The 14,523-nt window shown below is 34.4% G+C and overlaps 1 protein-coding gene across 2 annotated transcripts in view; it reads left to right on the forward strand.

The window, feature by feature from the left end:
• The window catches only part of C1GALT1 (core 1 synthase, glycoprotein-N-acetylgalactosamine 3-beta-galactosyltransferase 1), a 25,147-nt gene extending 11,315 nt beyond the window's left edge, over nt 1-13,832 (forward strand). For both annotated transcript variants that reach the window (XM_004677114.2, XM_012720741.1), the window contains exons 2-4: nt 3,617-3,853; nt 7,557-8,224; nt 12,885-13,832. In XM_004677114.2, coding sequence (XP_004677171.2) covers nt 3,617-3,853; nt 7,557-8,224; nt 12,885-13,079 — 1,100 coding nt within the window. In that variant the 3' untranslated portion in view covers nt 13,080-13,832. The remainder of the gene's footprint in view (nt 1-3,616; nt 3,854-7,556; nt 8,225-12,884) is intronic.
• Nucleotides 13,833-14,523: the final 691 nt, after the last annotated feature.

The raw sequence follows: 14,523 nt of genomic DNA on the forward strand, positions 1-14,523 counted from the left end.
TACATTCTTTTTTTTTTAATGGATTATACTAGCCAGTATACTAAGGACATTGTCCATCCTTAGTCTTTTAAAATCTAATAGTAATTATTTTACCACTTTTAGACAACAGAATGATTTTAGAACACTCGAATACCATATTTCCCCCTCACACTTTTTCTACCAGCTTTGTTACTTGTCTTAATGATAATAGAAATATCTTGTGGGAATATTTTGTATTAACATAGTCTTCATTTGAATTTATTTATATCAATGTCCATTTTCCAGCCTCTCCCTTCCAAAACACTGAATTTTCATCTGGAATTCTTTTTCTTCTGCCTGAAGAACTCAGTATTTGTTTTAGAGTAGACTTGATGGTATAAATCACTCAGTTGGTTTTTTTTCCTGAAACTCTTTATTGAAGGCCATTTTTTGCTATGGTGGTTTTCTTTGGCTCTTAGCAGTTTTAATGTAGTGTACTAAATTTTTTGTTTTTTTCTTTCTTGAGGTTAATAGAGCCTTTCAAAGGTGATACCAAATTCTGGTTACAGCTCTTCTGTCACAGCACAAGCGGTATATCTCTCTTGCCACAGCAGTCGTGTTATAGCACTTGTTTGGCAGCTCACGTATTACAAGACAATTATTGGTGGGAAACTCAAACGATCTCTTGAGCAGATTGCCAAAGAAGCTCTGTGGGGAAGTGAAGTCTGCTGCATGCAAAAGAAGTTTTCATCTGTGAAATTTTGGTGGGTGGGAAGTTTCAAGAAGTGATTTGTCTACTTTCAATCCTGGCATGGCATTTTCTTCTTGGCAGTGTATGGGTCTGCATAAGCCAGATTGCATGGGTACCTGAACGAGTAGAACCTGACCCTCAGCAGCCTCCTAGTTCTGTCTTGTTACCTAGATTCCATTTAGCTCCATGTGCATTTTCCTTTATTTATAAAGCCTCTTTAATATGAGGTTGGTAGTCTTCTGTCAGCTGTAGGAAATAGTCATTATTTGTTCAAATAATGCTCAAACAATTACAAGTCTCTTTCTTCAAAGGTTCTGTTGCAGGGCAGTAAGAGAGGCACCCCGAACTCCCAAACCTGCTCATTCCAAATAGAGAAGTTCCGCCATCCACTATATCTTGACAAAACATATATGACCTTTAATGAGAAGGAACTTTAACGCTATAATGTGCAACCAAAAAAAAAAAAAAAATAGTTTCCAAGTCAAGACCCAAAGTTACCTGTCCCCTTGTAGGTAATTGTCCAACCAAACAGGGTTGACCCAAAGCAAGGCCCCAGAGTCTGCCACAAGCCTAAAGCACCTTCTAGTGGGGACCCATAAGAAAAGGACAGAAGGGGGCAGCACATCTGGGACAGGAGGAGCAAAATCAAGGTAAAACTTGCCATTGCTAACCTGGTCTCTCACCCACATCTTTTTCAACCAAGCCCAGGACTGAGAGGCAAGGACAGTTTCTTCACACATCTCTCTGCTCCACATGCCTCCTTCAGCTCTATTTGTGGCTTTCCATCCATCTTCCTTCCATTCCAGTGTCCTCTCTAGCTTTTTCCTCCCTGCTGAACTCCACCTTTCCTTGGCTGGGACAGGGAACCTGGAACATCCCCTTTCCCTGGGGACCACCCTGTTAACTTCAAGTTAACATATCTATTACACCGTTGAGCAATATGCCCCGTGTTTCGTTTGTTCAGTTCTTTATGTCCCATCTTTTTGTTTTTTCACCTGCCTTTTGAGTTACTATATTTTTCTGCATATATGCCCACTTTACACCTAATTTCTTAATCTTGTCACTTAATTTCTTGACTAGTTAAGAATTATTTCAAAGCCAATGATAGAAAAATCCCTTGAGTGAGTCTATTTCTGTTTTCTACTTGTTTTTCTTTGTTTTCAATCAAACCTTTCGTTTTGATGCCTGTTAATTTTCAATGTGTTGGACATTGTGTATCACTGCCCAAAAATTGCAATGAAAATTTGAAATTTTTTATGATTTCTTATTTTTTCAGGAAAATTTACTGTAGCTTTGGCAGATCATCCTAATTATCTAGTGAGTGCTTGAGATTATTCCAACCTGGACTTCATTCCCTATTTATTGACTTTAAGGATCTCAAGAGGAAATTCTGCCTTCAAACATGTATTTATTCAGTTTTTTTGGTTCTACTCAGTTGGATGAGTTAGCCAATCTGGAAGTTGAACCAGATGAAGTATATTCATTCATTCATTCAGCTGTTGATGTTCTAGTGGTGATTGTTGGTTTGTCTATTTTGATTTTTACAAAACATTCAAGTACTTTTGACTTTGGGGAGGCTCACTTCTCTCAGATCCCCTATATTCATTACATTTGCCCTTGTCCGTTGTCCTCTGCTATTAATGGAGATTGGGTAAAACTTTTAAGAAATATAGTGGAAAAGCACTGACTTTGTGAGCAGACAGACTTAGGTTCAAATTGTGGCTCTTCTTGAATATGTCAGTTTGCATAAATTATATATAAATTTTTTCAAAATTCTGATTGTTCCCAATGACATTCATAGTGAGAATGAATAATAAAATTTAAGTTAAATTTTATTTTCAGGTGAAATAAAGTTTGGATTCCACCCTGGCGGTTGGTAGATGGTGGGCAAACTTATTTTTAAATTGTCGGGGTATTTGGAAATTGTAGCCTAAGGACAATTCTTAAAGCAATTTAAAGGTTTACCATATAGTGACTATTTTTAGCAAATCCTTTAAAGGATTTGGACTGACAATTCAACATGCATATTTGTTAATTAGCCACTTAACCTGGTGGTAGGTATTCCTTGTTAGGATCTTGCAGTTCAATGAGATAACAAGAGAAAGATGTGAGCAGATAAAGGTTGCATCCAGCATTGCAGTGAAGCTTGGGTATTAAAAGTACAAGAGTGGACAAACTTTATATAAAGGACCAGATGGGCTTCATCAGACAGACATATTACCTCTTATGCAACTGTTCAACTCTGCTGTTACAGTGGAAAGACAATCACAGCCTGCACATAAATGAATGGACATGGGTGTGTTCTAGTAAAATGTTATTTACAAAAACAGGTGGTAGACTGGTTTTTGTCCCATGAGTCCCCAAACTGTACTGATTCTAACACTCCATAAGCTAGGAATGATTTTTATATTAAAGCTGTTTCATAATAAGGAAGGAAAAGAATATGCAAGAGACCATATGTGTGTGACCCACAAAGCCTGATGTATTTTATTTGTATCCTTTATGAAAAAAAGTTTACCACCCTTGGGGCTAGAGAATAGATGATGATTTCTACTGAAAGAGAAAAAGTTAAATCTAAGTACTGCCATGGTAAGGAAAAAGAGAATGTGGCAAGCAAGTGTAGGTCCACAAAGGAAGGTGCCAAGAACAGTAATTCTGTGTGCAAATGCTAACAGATAGACTTATCCTCTTTCCATCAATGCTTTATCCTTGTTAACTTGTCTATAATTTGCTGTTTTAGCTGCAAATAGAGGGATAAACGTATGGATAAAAGTGAAATAGTTTTAGAAAGGTTCTATGTGGGAGGAATTAACTTTCTAGTATTGCTAAAAGTTATCAAACTTTATTTACTTTCGGTATGTAATTACTTTAATAATTTATGACATCCTGCTACTTCTTTTCTTACAGAAATACACTATCGGGAAATGGCCCCTAAATCTTGGCTGAATTTTTTAACTTTCCTCTGTGGATCTGCAATTGGATTTGTTCTCTGTTCTCAGCTACTTAGTATTTTGTTGGGTGAGCAGGATGATACCCAGCCTAATATTCTTCATAATGATCCTCATGCTATTCATTCAGATGATGATGGACAGAGTCATCTAAAAGGACAGATAAACTTCAATGCAGATGTTAGTCAACATAAAGGTATGGTTTATTAAAGAGTAAGCACAAACAGTATGTTTCAGTCTATGTGTAAGTGTTAAGAGAATATAAGAAAGTTATTTGTGAATTTTGTTATGTCACCTTTTATGGAAATGGCCTTATGCAGATATCCAATGATAGTTCTTAGTTTTTGCCTCAGGAGAAGGAAATTTAAATCTGAAACCCTGATGTATTTAGGGAGTGAGTTATTAATTTTGAACTCGAGTTTAAGTAGAAATAGTTCAGGAGCCATAATTTAAAAAAAGAAAACTTTTCAAATTAGATTTGTTTCTGAAAATTTTCTTCAGCTTACTTTTTCTATTGTGGTTTATATCTGTACCTTTGCTGGCAAAGATGCTTGATATCTTATTTTAGTCTCAATTTAATTTATAAATATAAATTATGTATATATAGTTCTCAAATTATATTCACACATAAATCTCAGTTTATATTTTTATCATAGTCGTTTCTCCTATTCAGCATCAAAAACTGGGGAAGTTGAAAACTAAAGATAGAATGATTTTTATCTCCTGACCTATCTCTAACCACATTTTCTCAATTGAAATCTCTGTGTGCACCTTAAAATGTTGGTTTTCTCCAAGTGTCTGTTCTTTGAAACTCTGCTAGTGTGATATCATCCCCTCCCATATTATAATTTCCAGCTATTCCTTACTGCTTTTTCATAGCCTACTTCCAGGCACTATGAGAAGTCATTAACATGATCCAGGTATTTCTACAAATTGTAATTGATTGGACAGAAAAGAATACAAATAGCTTTAAAACAATGGATGCAGAGCCCTTCCCCCTACTTCCCTCCCCCCCATTAAGAACTGTTAATCTTTCGAACAGTAAGTTATTTTTGACCTACCTCTTAAGCTGAGGTTGAGGAGCAAGATATCAAATCCTAGCTGAGTTTTATAACTGGTTATATGCAGACTATTACAAAGTAGGGTCGCATTGTGTGGATGTTTATATAATAGTGATTCAGTTCAGAGTAGGTAGTCTGTGTTCTTATCATAGACAGCTTGAGCACTGTGCCCTGCCTCCGGAAGCATCACTCCAGATGTTCTAATGACCTTTTAGAGCCAGTCTTCTCTACTACTGCAGGCATATTAATTAGGTACTCTACCTGTCCTGCTTGATGGTTCGCAAAATGTAGATTTTGCAGAAAGTCTGTCTATTCCTCACTGTGTAAATCAAACTCCTCTTCTTTTCCTTCCTATTCCTAAAACTTGTCCTTCTTTTCTGTATTCCTTATTACCATCTGCCTAAGCCATATTAAGAAATCATGGAAAATGCTCCTCTTTGCTGGCCAGTCAATGCCATTTGTCACTAAATTCTAACAGCTCTACAGCTTTATCACTTCAGATTTCTTTTTGCAGTCCATAGTATTTTTCTCTTAATTCAGTCCTCCATTTATTCCCATGTACCTACCTACACTGCCAAACTTAGTGCTTTTTGTGCTCTCTTCCAATAAACTTCCACTCATTTAAAAACCTAGTTTTTTAAATATTATCTCTTAGTTTTTATAATATTGCTTTATTATCTCCCCTTTTTCTGTTTTACCTAGTTCCCATTCCACTGCTCTGTAGGATTTAATACCCACTGCTGTCTTTTCCCAGAGCACATTGAACCCGTGTGCATACCTTTATTACATAACTTCTTAGTATGTGGCTAGTATTTGTTGCATGCCAAGCTTCTTTACAGGCTGAGTTGTTCTTTAGTAGAACATGTGTTACTCATCTTTTCATTTCCTGTGCCAGCACATGTCTACTATAAAGTACTTAATGAATAATTGAAATAATATCTGTTGTATTCCAGTAATGGGGAGAGAGTTGTATTTCTGTAATGAAATTATTTAGGGAATCTTCATAAAGGATTTAGTCTATCTGTATAGCTAGGCGATTGGGTTTCTAAAGTATGTAAACTAAAAGGCTCTCTGAAAATAGGATGATGCTGTCTGTATTGAAATAGTGCATTCTTTAGTAGAGGGTTGTGATAATATTTTCATATCCTGTTCAAACTTACTTTCTATTCCTCTTAAATCAGTGAACTAGAAGTTCATCTCTGCAGTATTAATTTATCACAGGATTGAGCTTTTGTAACTCACTAGTAATTCTTTAATGATATACTTCCTTAGGATTCTGCCTAACATGCTACTACAGCTTGTGGTTTGCAGGCTCATACTGTCCCACAACTAAATAAGTATTGAAATGAAGGTTAAATAGAAATACAAAATTTAAGACTTGTATTTTGTTCTTTTTTTTTTCTAGTAATTCATTTTCAGCAAATTTGTACAGTACAGTTTTCTGTAACTATTAGAAATAAAAGTTCATGGTTTTACCAAGCACTGATATGAAATCTTACAGTTGAACTTCCTATCAAAATGTGCTTGGTGCTGGCAAGGATCTTTTGAATTGTTTGTTACCTGTCTGCACCCAGATAAATAGCTTGCACCAAGAGTGCACAGGACTGTGGTGATGGCACACTGGTGAATTGATGGTGGGAAGCCCATGGGGATTACAACTGAGATGAGAAAATGCACAAAATGAAGAATGATGTAAAAAATAAGTAAAATAAAAAGCTTACACCAATATATAAATAAGTTTAGCTGCTTAGTTAAAGTGGGAGAGAAGTAAGATTTCCTCAAAAATGGCTAATCTGATATTAGCCATTTATTTCTTTGCAAATCAGTATTTCAGAAAATACTATTCTAGACAGACTGTGGTCTCTACCTGTCCTTTTGTTCTATTTTCAGCTAGTTGTTTTGCATTTTGAATGATGTTACTATTATAAGTAATCTTAGTCCTGCATTAACTCCTCATTTTCTAACCGGTTTAGTCATGAAAACCTTTTTAAAGCCACCTCACTGTACTGTAGAAACTGATAACAGTGAACTCTTGTGAGCTTCAAAATGAACTGCCACTTCAGCAGCATATCTTTCCTGCTCATAGTTTATTCAGAGCTGAGGAATTCCAGTGTGTTGCAGCTTTCTTTGTAAAATGAAATGCAGAGACTATCTAACACAGTGCTTAATACGCATACAAATCACCAGGAGAACTTGTTAAATTGCAGATCTGATTCAGTCTGGGGTGGGTCCTGAGATGCATTTCTAATAAACTGGCAGGTGATGCTGATGCTATTTGGTCAATGACTCACAACTCAAATGGTGAGGGTTTAAGTCACTGTGACAACTCTCCTTAATTCCAACTGATCATCTGGGGAAGATTGACATGAAACCAATAAATCATTAAATCATTTCTCATTAGATGGGATTCTGCTTTCTTTCAGCTAAATCTCTAATGGTAGAGAGGTACATGAGCAGGGGGAGGATCTTTGAAATTGTTTAATTGTCTTTTTCCAAAGATGGCATGATTTTACTCTTGTGTATAGAGAAAGCAAACAGACAGGTAGAGCTAAATAAAACAAAATAAACCTTTGGACAATACGATTGATTAGTGACTGCCAGAAGGGTAGAGAAACAGAGTGGGTAAATTAGGGCAAGGGAGACAATGGTATGATGAAGGACGGAATTGAACTTCTAGTGGTAAACTTAATGGAGTGTATATACATGTTGATTCTCAATGATGTACTTAATCATCAAAACTTAATGTTACAGTACAATGTTACTTTGATTTAAAAAATATGTTTAAATGATCTATCAAGAAAATAACTAAATATCATTTTGACATTTTTTGTTTGATAGATGAGAACACAGTTGTTGCGGAACGCCTCTATCAGAAAGTTAGAATTCTTTGCTGGGTTATGACAGGACCTCAAAATTTAGAAAAAAAGGCCAAACACGTCAAAGCTACATGGGCCCAGCGCTGTAATAAAGTATTGTTTATGAGTTCAGAAGAAAATAAAGACTTCCCCGCTGTGGGATTAGAAACCAGAGAAGGCAGAGACCAACTATACTGGAAAACAATTAAGGCTTTTCAATATGTTCATGATCATTATTTAGAAGATGCTGATTGGTTTATGAAAGCAGATGATGATACTTATGTTATACTAGACAATTTGAGATGGCTTCTTTCAAAATACAACCCTGAAGAACCCATTTACTTTGGGAGAAGATTTAAACCCTATGTAAAGCAGGGCTACATGAGTGGAGGAGCTGGATATGTACTGAGCAAAGAAGCCTTGAAGAGATTTGTTAACGCATTTAAAACAGACAAATGTACACATAGTTCCTCCATTGAAGATTTAGCACTGGGGAGATGCATGGAAATTATAAATGTAAAAGCAGGTGATTCCAGAGATACCATTGGAAAAGAAACTTTTCATCCCTTTGTTCCAGAGCACCACTTAATCAAAGGTTATCTACCTAAAACTTTTTGGTACTGGAATTACAACTTTTATCCTCCCATAGAGGTAAGTGTAGAAACTTTAATATATAAATACTTAAGACCAGCTTTTGTTTACTTTTTAAAAATATTGTGTTTGTTTTTTCATCCAATAACTAAGAGTCCCCGTTGGTCTTTATAGACAGTGGAAGTATAACAAAATAGTTGAGAACAAGAGCATCAACAAAATCAGTCAGTACTGGCAACATATGCTAGGCACCAGAAAGCATAGCAATTAATATGGATGGCAAGTTCTAGTTCTCATGAACTGTACATTCTGGATGAAAATAATTAATGTCTTAAAGGGATAGATAGTGACCAGAGTGGAGTGGAATTCTTTAGGTTGGATAATTTAGGAAGGCCTTCCTAAGGGGTAACATTTGAACAGAAAGTGGAATGAGGTTAGAAAGCAGACTGTATGAACATCTGGGGTAAAGAGCCTTCAGGAACTACACATGAAAAGAGGTGGTTCAGAAAGGCATAGATTCAAATCCTGCTCTCCCACTTCATAGTTGAATAACAGATGAACAGCATTTGCCTAACTTCTGAGCTTCAGTTTCCTCATTTGTAAAATGTACCTGACTTACCTGTCTCATGCAATCGTAACATCGTAACTCTAATATAGTACAGATTCCTATTATACCTAAGTACTTTATTTCTCCTTGACACCTTAGCTTACATCCTATGAATTTTGTGTAAAGTACATTATTTCATTAAATAATTCAGAAGCATAAATATTTGAGAATAATATAATATCTTGTACCCACCAGCCAACTTTGCCAAATATTGATCTTTTGCTTTTGTTTCAGATATTCTTAAGAAAAAAAAAAATGTAGGTGTTATTGAGGCTCATGTTCTATTCCAAGTACGGTTATCTGATCTCCTGAGTTAAGCACTTTATCATGAATTTAATATTTATCATTGCCATGCATATTTTTATATTTTCTTAACATATTTACATATCTATAAGTAATATATAGGTCTGTTTTACAGGTTTTAATTTTATTTATTTTTAAAGATGTGTTTATATTTATTTATGCATACAAGAGCTGGGGTATAGGCTAGTGATGCGGAGGAGAGGAGGTTTGAGAGGAGTCACCAGAGACAGTAGGGAGCAGAACAGGCAGATCTACTACAATACACTGCTGAGGGCAGCAGCAAGCAAGGCAGAGAAGGTCTGCTGCACCATATGGGTTAGCTCCCTTGCTGGAGAGCAAACTCCTATTTCAGTGGCTGGCTACCATTTTATTGCTATTGTAGGTGCAATAATTTCCCATACTATAAAATAGATGTATTCCAAGTCTGTCTTTTGATAGTACATTTTTGGTTTATTTTAGTGTGGATGTTTTTTGATGTAACTTTTCTTAATACATATTGACCTTTCCAAGATTATTTGACTTCTTCCCAAGATTACATCTTTTCTCTTCTAAAAATATACCCAAACTCAAGAACACTACAAATATATATATATCAAATACACTTTACATATAAGATTTTATGAAGAATATTTTATATTGGTAATATACAATAGTAGCAAAGAGATGTGATAGTTTTCATTATCTTGTAACCAGTTAAATATCCTTTCCATGTAAGAGTACGGCCCATTTCTACTTACAGAGTATACCTTACAGTATGTTTTACATGAACAAAATAAATATTTCTGGGCCCTCCCTGGTGGCACAGCTGGTTAAAGCACAGCACTATGAAGCTATCACAGCCACTGCTGCATGAGTTCGATCCCCAGCCAGGAAGCTGACCCTCATGGTGTGGCAGACCTCTTGTGTCTGCTCCCCTCAGCAGTGTATTTCAGTCCATCTGCCTGTTCTGCTCCTCACTCTGTCTCTGGTGAATACTCTCACCCCCTCATACCTCTGGCCTGTACCCCAGTTCTGTATGCATAAATAAATAAATCTTTTTTAAAATTCTAATAAATATTTCTGTAGTGCATGTTTTATTTAAGCTAATAGTGGGTTTTAAAATGGATCACAAAACTATATTCTCCCTATACAAATATATTTAGTTGTATTAAGGCTGTAAAATAGCTCTGGAATGGCAGAATTGACTCAACTTTCTTAATACTGCCCATCTTCTATAAAGAGGTTCTGTATAAATCCAATATGAAATCAAAATTCAATTATTTATCCATCATTTAATAAGTTTTCTTCTCTCTAGTTGAGTTACTGTTTTCAAAGCCTTGCTAACTTTCATACATACATTTTTTTTTCTTTGAAGTAATCATTGAAAGTACTGTAGGGCCCTTCCTGGTGGTGCATCGGGTTAAAGCACAGCTCTAAGAAGCTTAAGCCACTTCCGCATGAGTTCAATCCCTGCCTGCCCCAGAGGTGACCCACGTGGCGAGGCAGACCTCTCCTGAACCGCCCGCTGCTCCCCTCAGCAGTGTACTTTGTCAATCTGCCTGTTCTGCTCCCCGCTCTGTCTCTAGTGAATCCTCTTACCCTCCACATCTCTGGCCTGTACCCCAGTTCTGTACGAATAAATAAATCTTAAAAAAAAAAAGTGCTGTAGAATATTTTAAAATATTCTACTTAATCAGTTTCTTAGATTGTTCAGAGCTTACTCCTCCCATACCAACTTTTCAGATTCCTAGATATGAATCTATTCCCTATGAATAGCTTTTCCCTAGAAATAGATTTTTCACCAGAGAATTTGCAGTCTTAATTTACTTAGCTTGTGCTTCATAGTTTTCTTCAGATCTTCCATTTCTTCCTAAATATCTCCCTAGGTTAAGTATTTAATGTTCTCATTACTGTTCTCCTTGAACTCTTTCGTATTTTTAAACTGGTATATATAAAAGCTATAACTAACTTAAAACTTACTCTTCTGGCATTCCTTATTTCTGATGATCTTTTCACTTTGACTTTCTTGAGTTTTGGGGCCTAACTGAATCAGAGGCAAAGAATAATTTTGTTTCCAGTAATAATAGCTGTTTTATTGCCTTCTATTTTTTTTAATGTGTGATAACTATCTTGGCCATAGAGTTTAAAAATACAATTAGTATGTGATCAATGCAGTACATCTTATTTAAATAGCAGCATTACAGTATTTCAAAGTTACATAAAAATTGTTCCTACAGAGGGTCCGTAATTAGAAATGAATTGCGCTTGCTCTAATCTTTTAGTTTAATAGTAATGATTGATATAGTAACCACTAATTATACATGACTTTTTAGTGCTTGAAATAGGACTAATTCAGATTAAGATTTGTTATAAGTGTAAAATTCACATCTAATTTCAAGGAAAAGTAATAATTATTAATAATGTTTAAAATATTGTATGTTGAAAAATAGATTTGTTTAATTAAATAAAATATATTCAATTTAATTTTACTTGTTAACTTTTTGAGTGTGGCCCACATACATCTATGGAACTGGTTTAGATAATCACAGGTTGACTTTTCTGTTTATTTTTCATATTTGTCCTTTTATATTTCCTAAAGGTGTAAAAAGTAGGCTCTAGATACTCTTACAATGCCTACATGATTATCCAGTATATGAGTGGACCAAGTATACATTTTATGAAAGTGAAAAATGATGTAAAAATATACTTAAAATTAAAAAAAGAAAAGCTATTATTACTAGAAACAAAATTATTCCTTGCATCTGACTCATTATCTCCTGTTTGGTGTTTTATTCAAAGGAAAATTTAGAGAAATGGCCAGTGAAAAAAGCATAATGAACAATTTCTTGATAACTTTTATTATATTGTAAGCTACATACTTCCATACATGAATTATTAAATGCTTAGTTTAATAGCTCAATGTGAATCTTCTTTGAAATGTTGCCAGACTCTTTCCCTGGCTCCTTGGAAAAGACATATGAAGTCTTGTTGGAATCATCTGAGTGATCTGCAGATATCTAACCCAAAATAACAATTGTGATTGTTAATTCTGGGACCAGTCTGTTTTCTTGTTGTTTTTTTTTTCTTGCTTTTTTGCTCCTGTTAGCTTTCTATCATCTTGTTTTAATACTGTTCTTATACCAACTCCTTCACAAATCAGTGAGAGTTCAATAACTAAATAAAGTTTTGACTCTGACCTCCTTTCTGAATGTGATTATTCTGTCAATAATAGCTAACATTTATTGAGCACTTACTGTAGACAAGACACATTATGTTCTTTTACCACCTTTCACAGATGAAAAAGTTAACTTGTACAAGGTTATATACTTACGAGCAAAATTTGAATTCAAATTTAAGTTTGACTCATTATCTCCTGCTTAAATACTGTAATGTTTGAATTAGTATGTAGATAAAATAGGTTGTACACATAATGTACAAGGCATGAAGTTTCAAAGTTGTCTTTCTGCAGCTTAGCCAACAAATTTACCATATGAAAATTGTGACATGAAAGCAAAACTTGGAGAAATGGTACCTTATTCTTTGTATATCTTTCTCTTTCATTTGAAGAAGTCTCAATTTTTTTTCTGCTAGACTTTGTAGAGTATGGGCGAATGTTATTTCAGAAATACTTTAGCAATTTCATCTTTGGTTTTAACTCACCAGAAAGTCCTAAAAAAGTGGTTTCTGATATTAGAAACCTTTACTTGCTTTGCTTTGCAAACTTTAATGCTTGAATGTTAAAATTAGGGTTTCTCTTATCAATATGTGACTATTAACATGTTTAAAATGTGCTGTTTATTAATAATGCCTGTTTCCACTACCTTTTTTTAGGGTCCTGGTTGCTGTTCTGACCTTGCAGTTTCTTTTCACTATGTTGATCCTACAACTATGTATGAGTTAGAATACCTCGTTTATCATCTTCGTCCATATGGTTACTTATACAGATATCAACCTGCCCTACCTGAGAATAATCTAAAGGAAATAAGTAAAGCATACAGAAATGAAGATCCAAAAGTAAAATCGTGAACCCTTGAGAGAAAAGCATTAAGTGAACAGAGGTAAAATGTCTAACATTGCACTGAAGAAGACGTCTGCATTTCTCATTTAGAACACTGGAATCCCAGTGAGGAATTCTTTTGCATTGAGCATTCCATATTAGAAATCTTGCAGATGAATGACTGTAAACTGAAGCTTTAAGTGAGCTAAAAAATCTGTTAAAATGTGTTTTGATACAGTAATTAATATATGTGTATGTGTGTGTGTGTATTTTTATGAAAAAACTGGTGTTTTTAAAGTGGCCAAAGGGACTAGAAAAGAGAGATTGTTGCCAATTCTGACCACATATTATTTCATTGAGAAACTAAAACATTTAAATTTGCTAAAATTAAAATGCACTGTGTTAGTAATACTTGATGCTAAACAGATCTACCTTAAAGAAAATTTAGGGATAATATTGTTGCTCAGTGTTTATAAACTCAAGACATGAGTTTATATTACAGTATGATATAAATAAACCAACCTCCTGCCCCCCCCACCACATACACAGTTTTTGTTGAATGAAGATTTTGCTGACTATAATTAGCAGTATTTCTTCCAGAAGAAGGTGGAATAAGAATGGCACTTATACTAAAGTGCATTAATAAAACCACAATTTGAAATTATCATGGGCCTTGATTGTATTATATATTTGGTTCTGGTTTGTAATTAATCTTTTACTAAGTCCCTGTTGTCTCTTCTAAATATGTTTAACAACTCTTGAATACCATTGTCATTATTAATATTTATTTACTAAAACCATTAGTTGCATTCTATAAAAATGCATTTTAAAATATTTTGTTCCAAATTTACCCATTTTATTTTGAGTAACAAATATAGTAAATTTAATGCTATTTGGGGGTGTTTATCTTATATCAGTTCCACTTTCTTGAATTGAGAAGTTATGTTTTTAATTATTTCAAACTTTTTCAACTACAAAGTTATAATTCCTTTTGTTCTCATCCAAAAAGATTAGAACTTGTTTGTGCCTTTCATGATTTGTTTAAAACAGTGTTTTATAATTCTGTTTTAGAATCTGAGGTGGCTGTTAGTTTTACTGGCAATATAATTTGAATGCAGGGGGTTCAGACCAAAGTTAATTAAAATCATTAATGTGTTTAAACAAACTGAAATATGTCATATTTTCAAATGTAATTTATGAACAACAGCTGGATTTTTTATGCCAACTGCTGTTTTAGGACGATTGTCTTTCCAGTGGATAATTCTGATGGAGCAGAATACCCATTCAGCGCTTTCATCAAAAATACTTTGCAAATGCTTCATTCAAATTTTAGTGACTGTTTAAAGTTTCTGGGATGGAAGATAATTTAAATTTTTTTTACCTTAGCAATATTATATGTATATACCTAAATAGAGTAATTTAGACTTTCTCTGTGATTGTCTTAAACATTACTAATGATTTACATTTCTCCTC

The sequence above is a fragment of the Condylura cristata genome, unplaced genomic scaffold (genome assembly GCF_000260355.1).
Source record: "Condylura cristata isolate star-nosed mole 26May11 unplaced genomic scaffold, ConCri1.0 scaffold00005, whole genome shotgun sequence".
Lineage (NCBI taxonomy): Eukaryota > Metazoa > Chordata > Mammalia > Eulipotyphla > Talpidae > Condylura > Condylura cristata.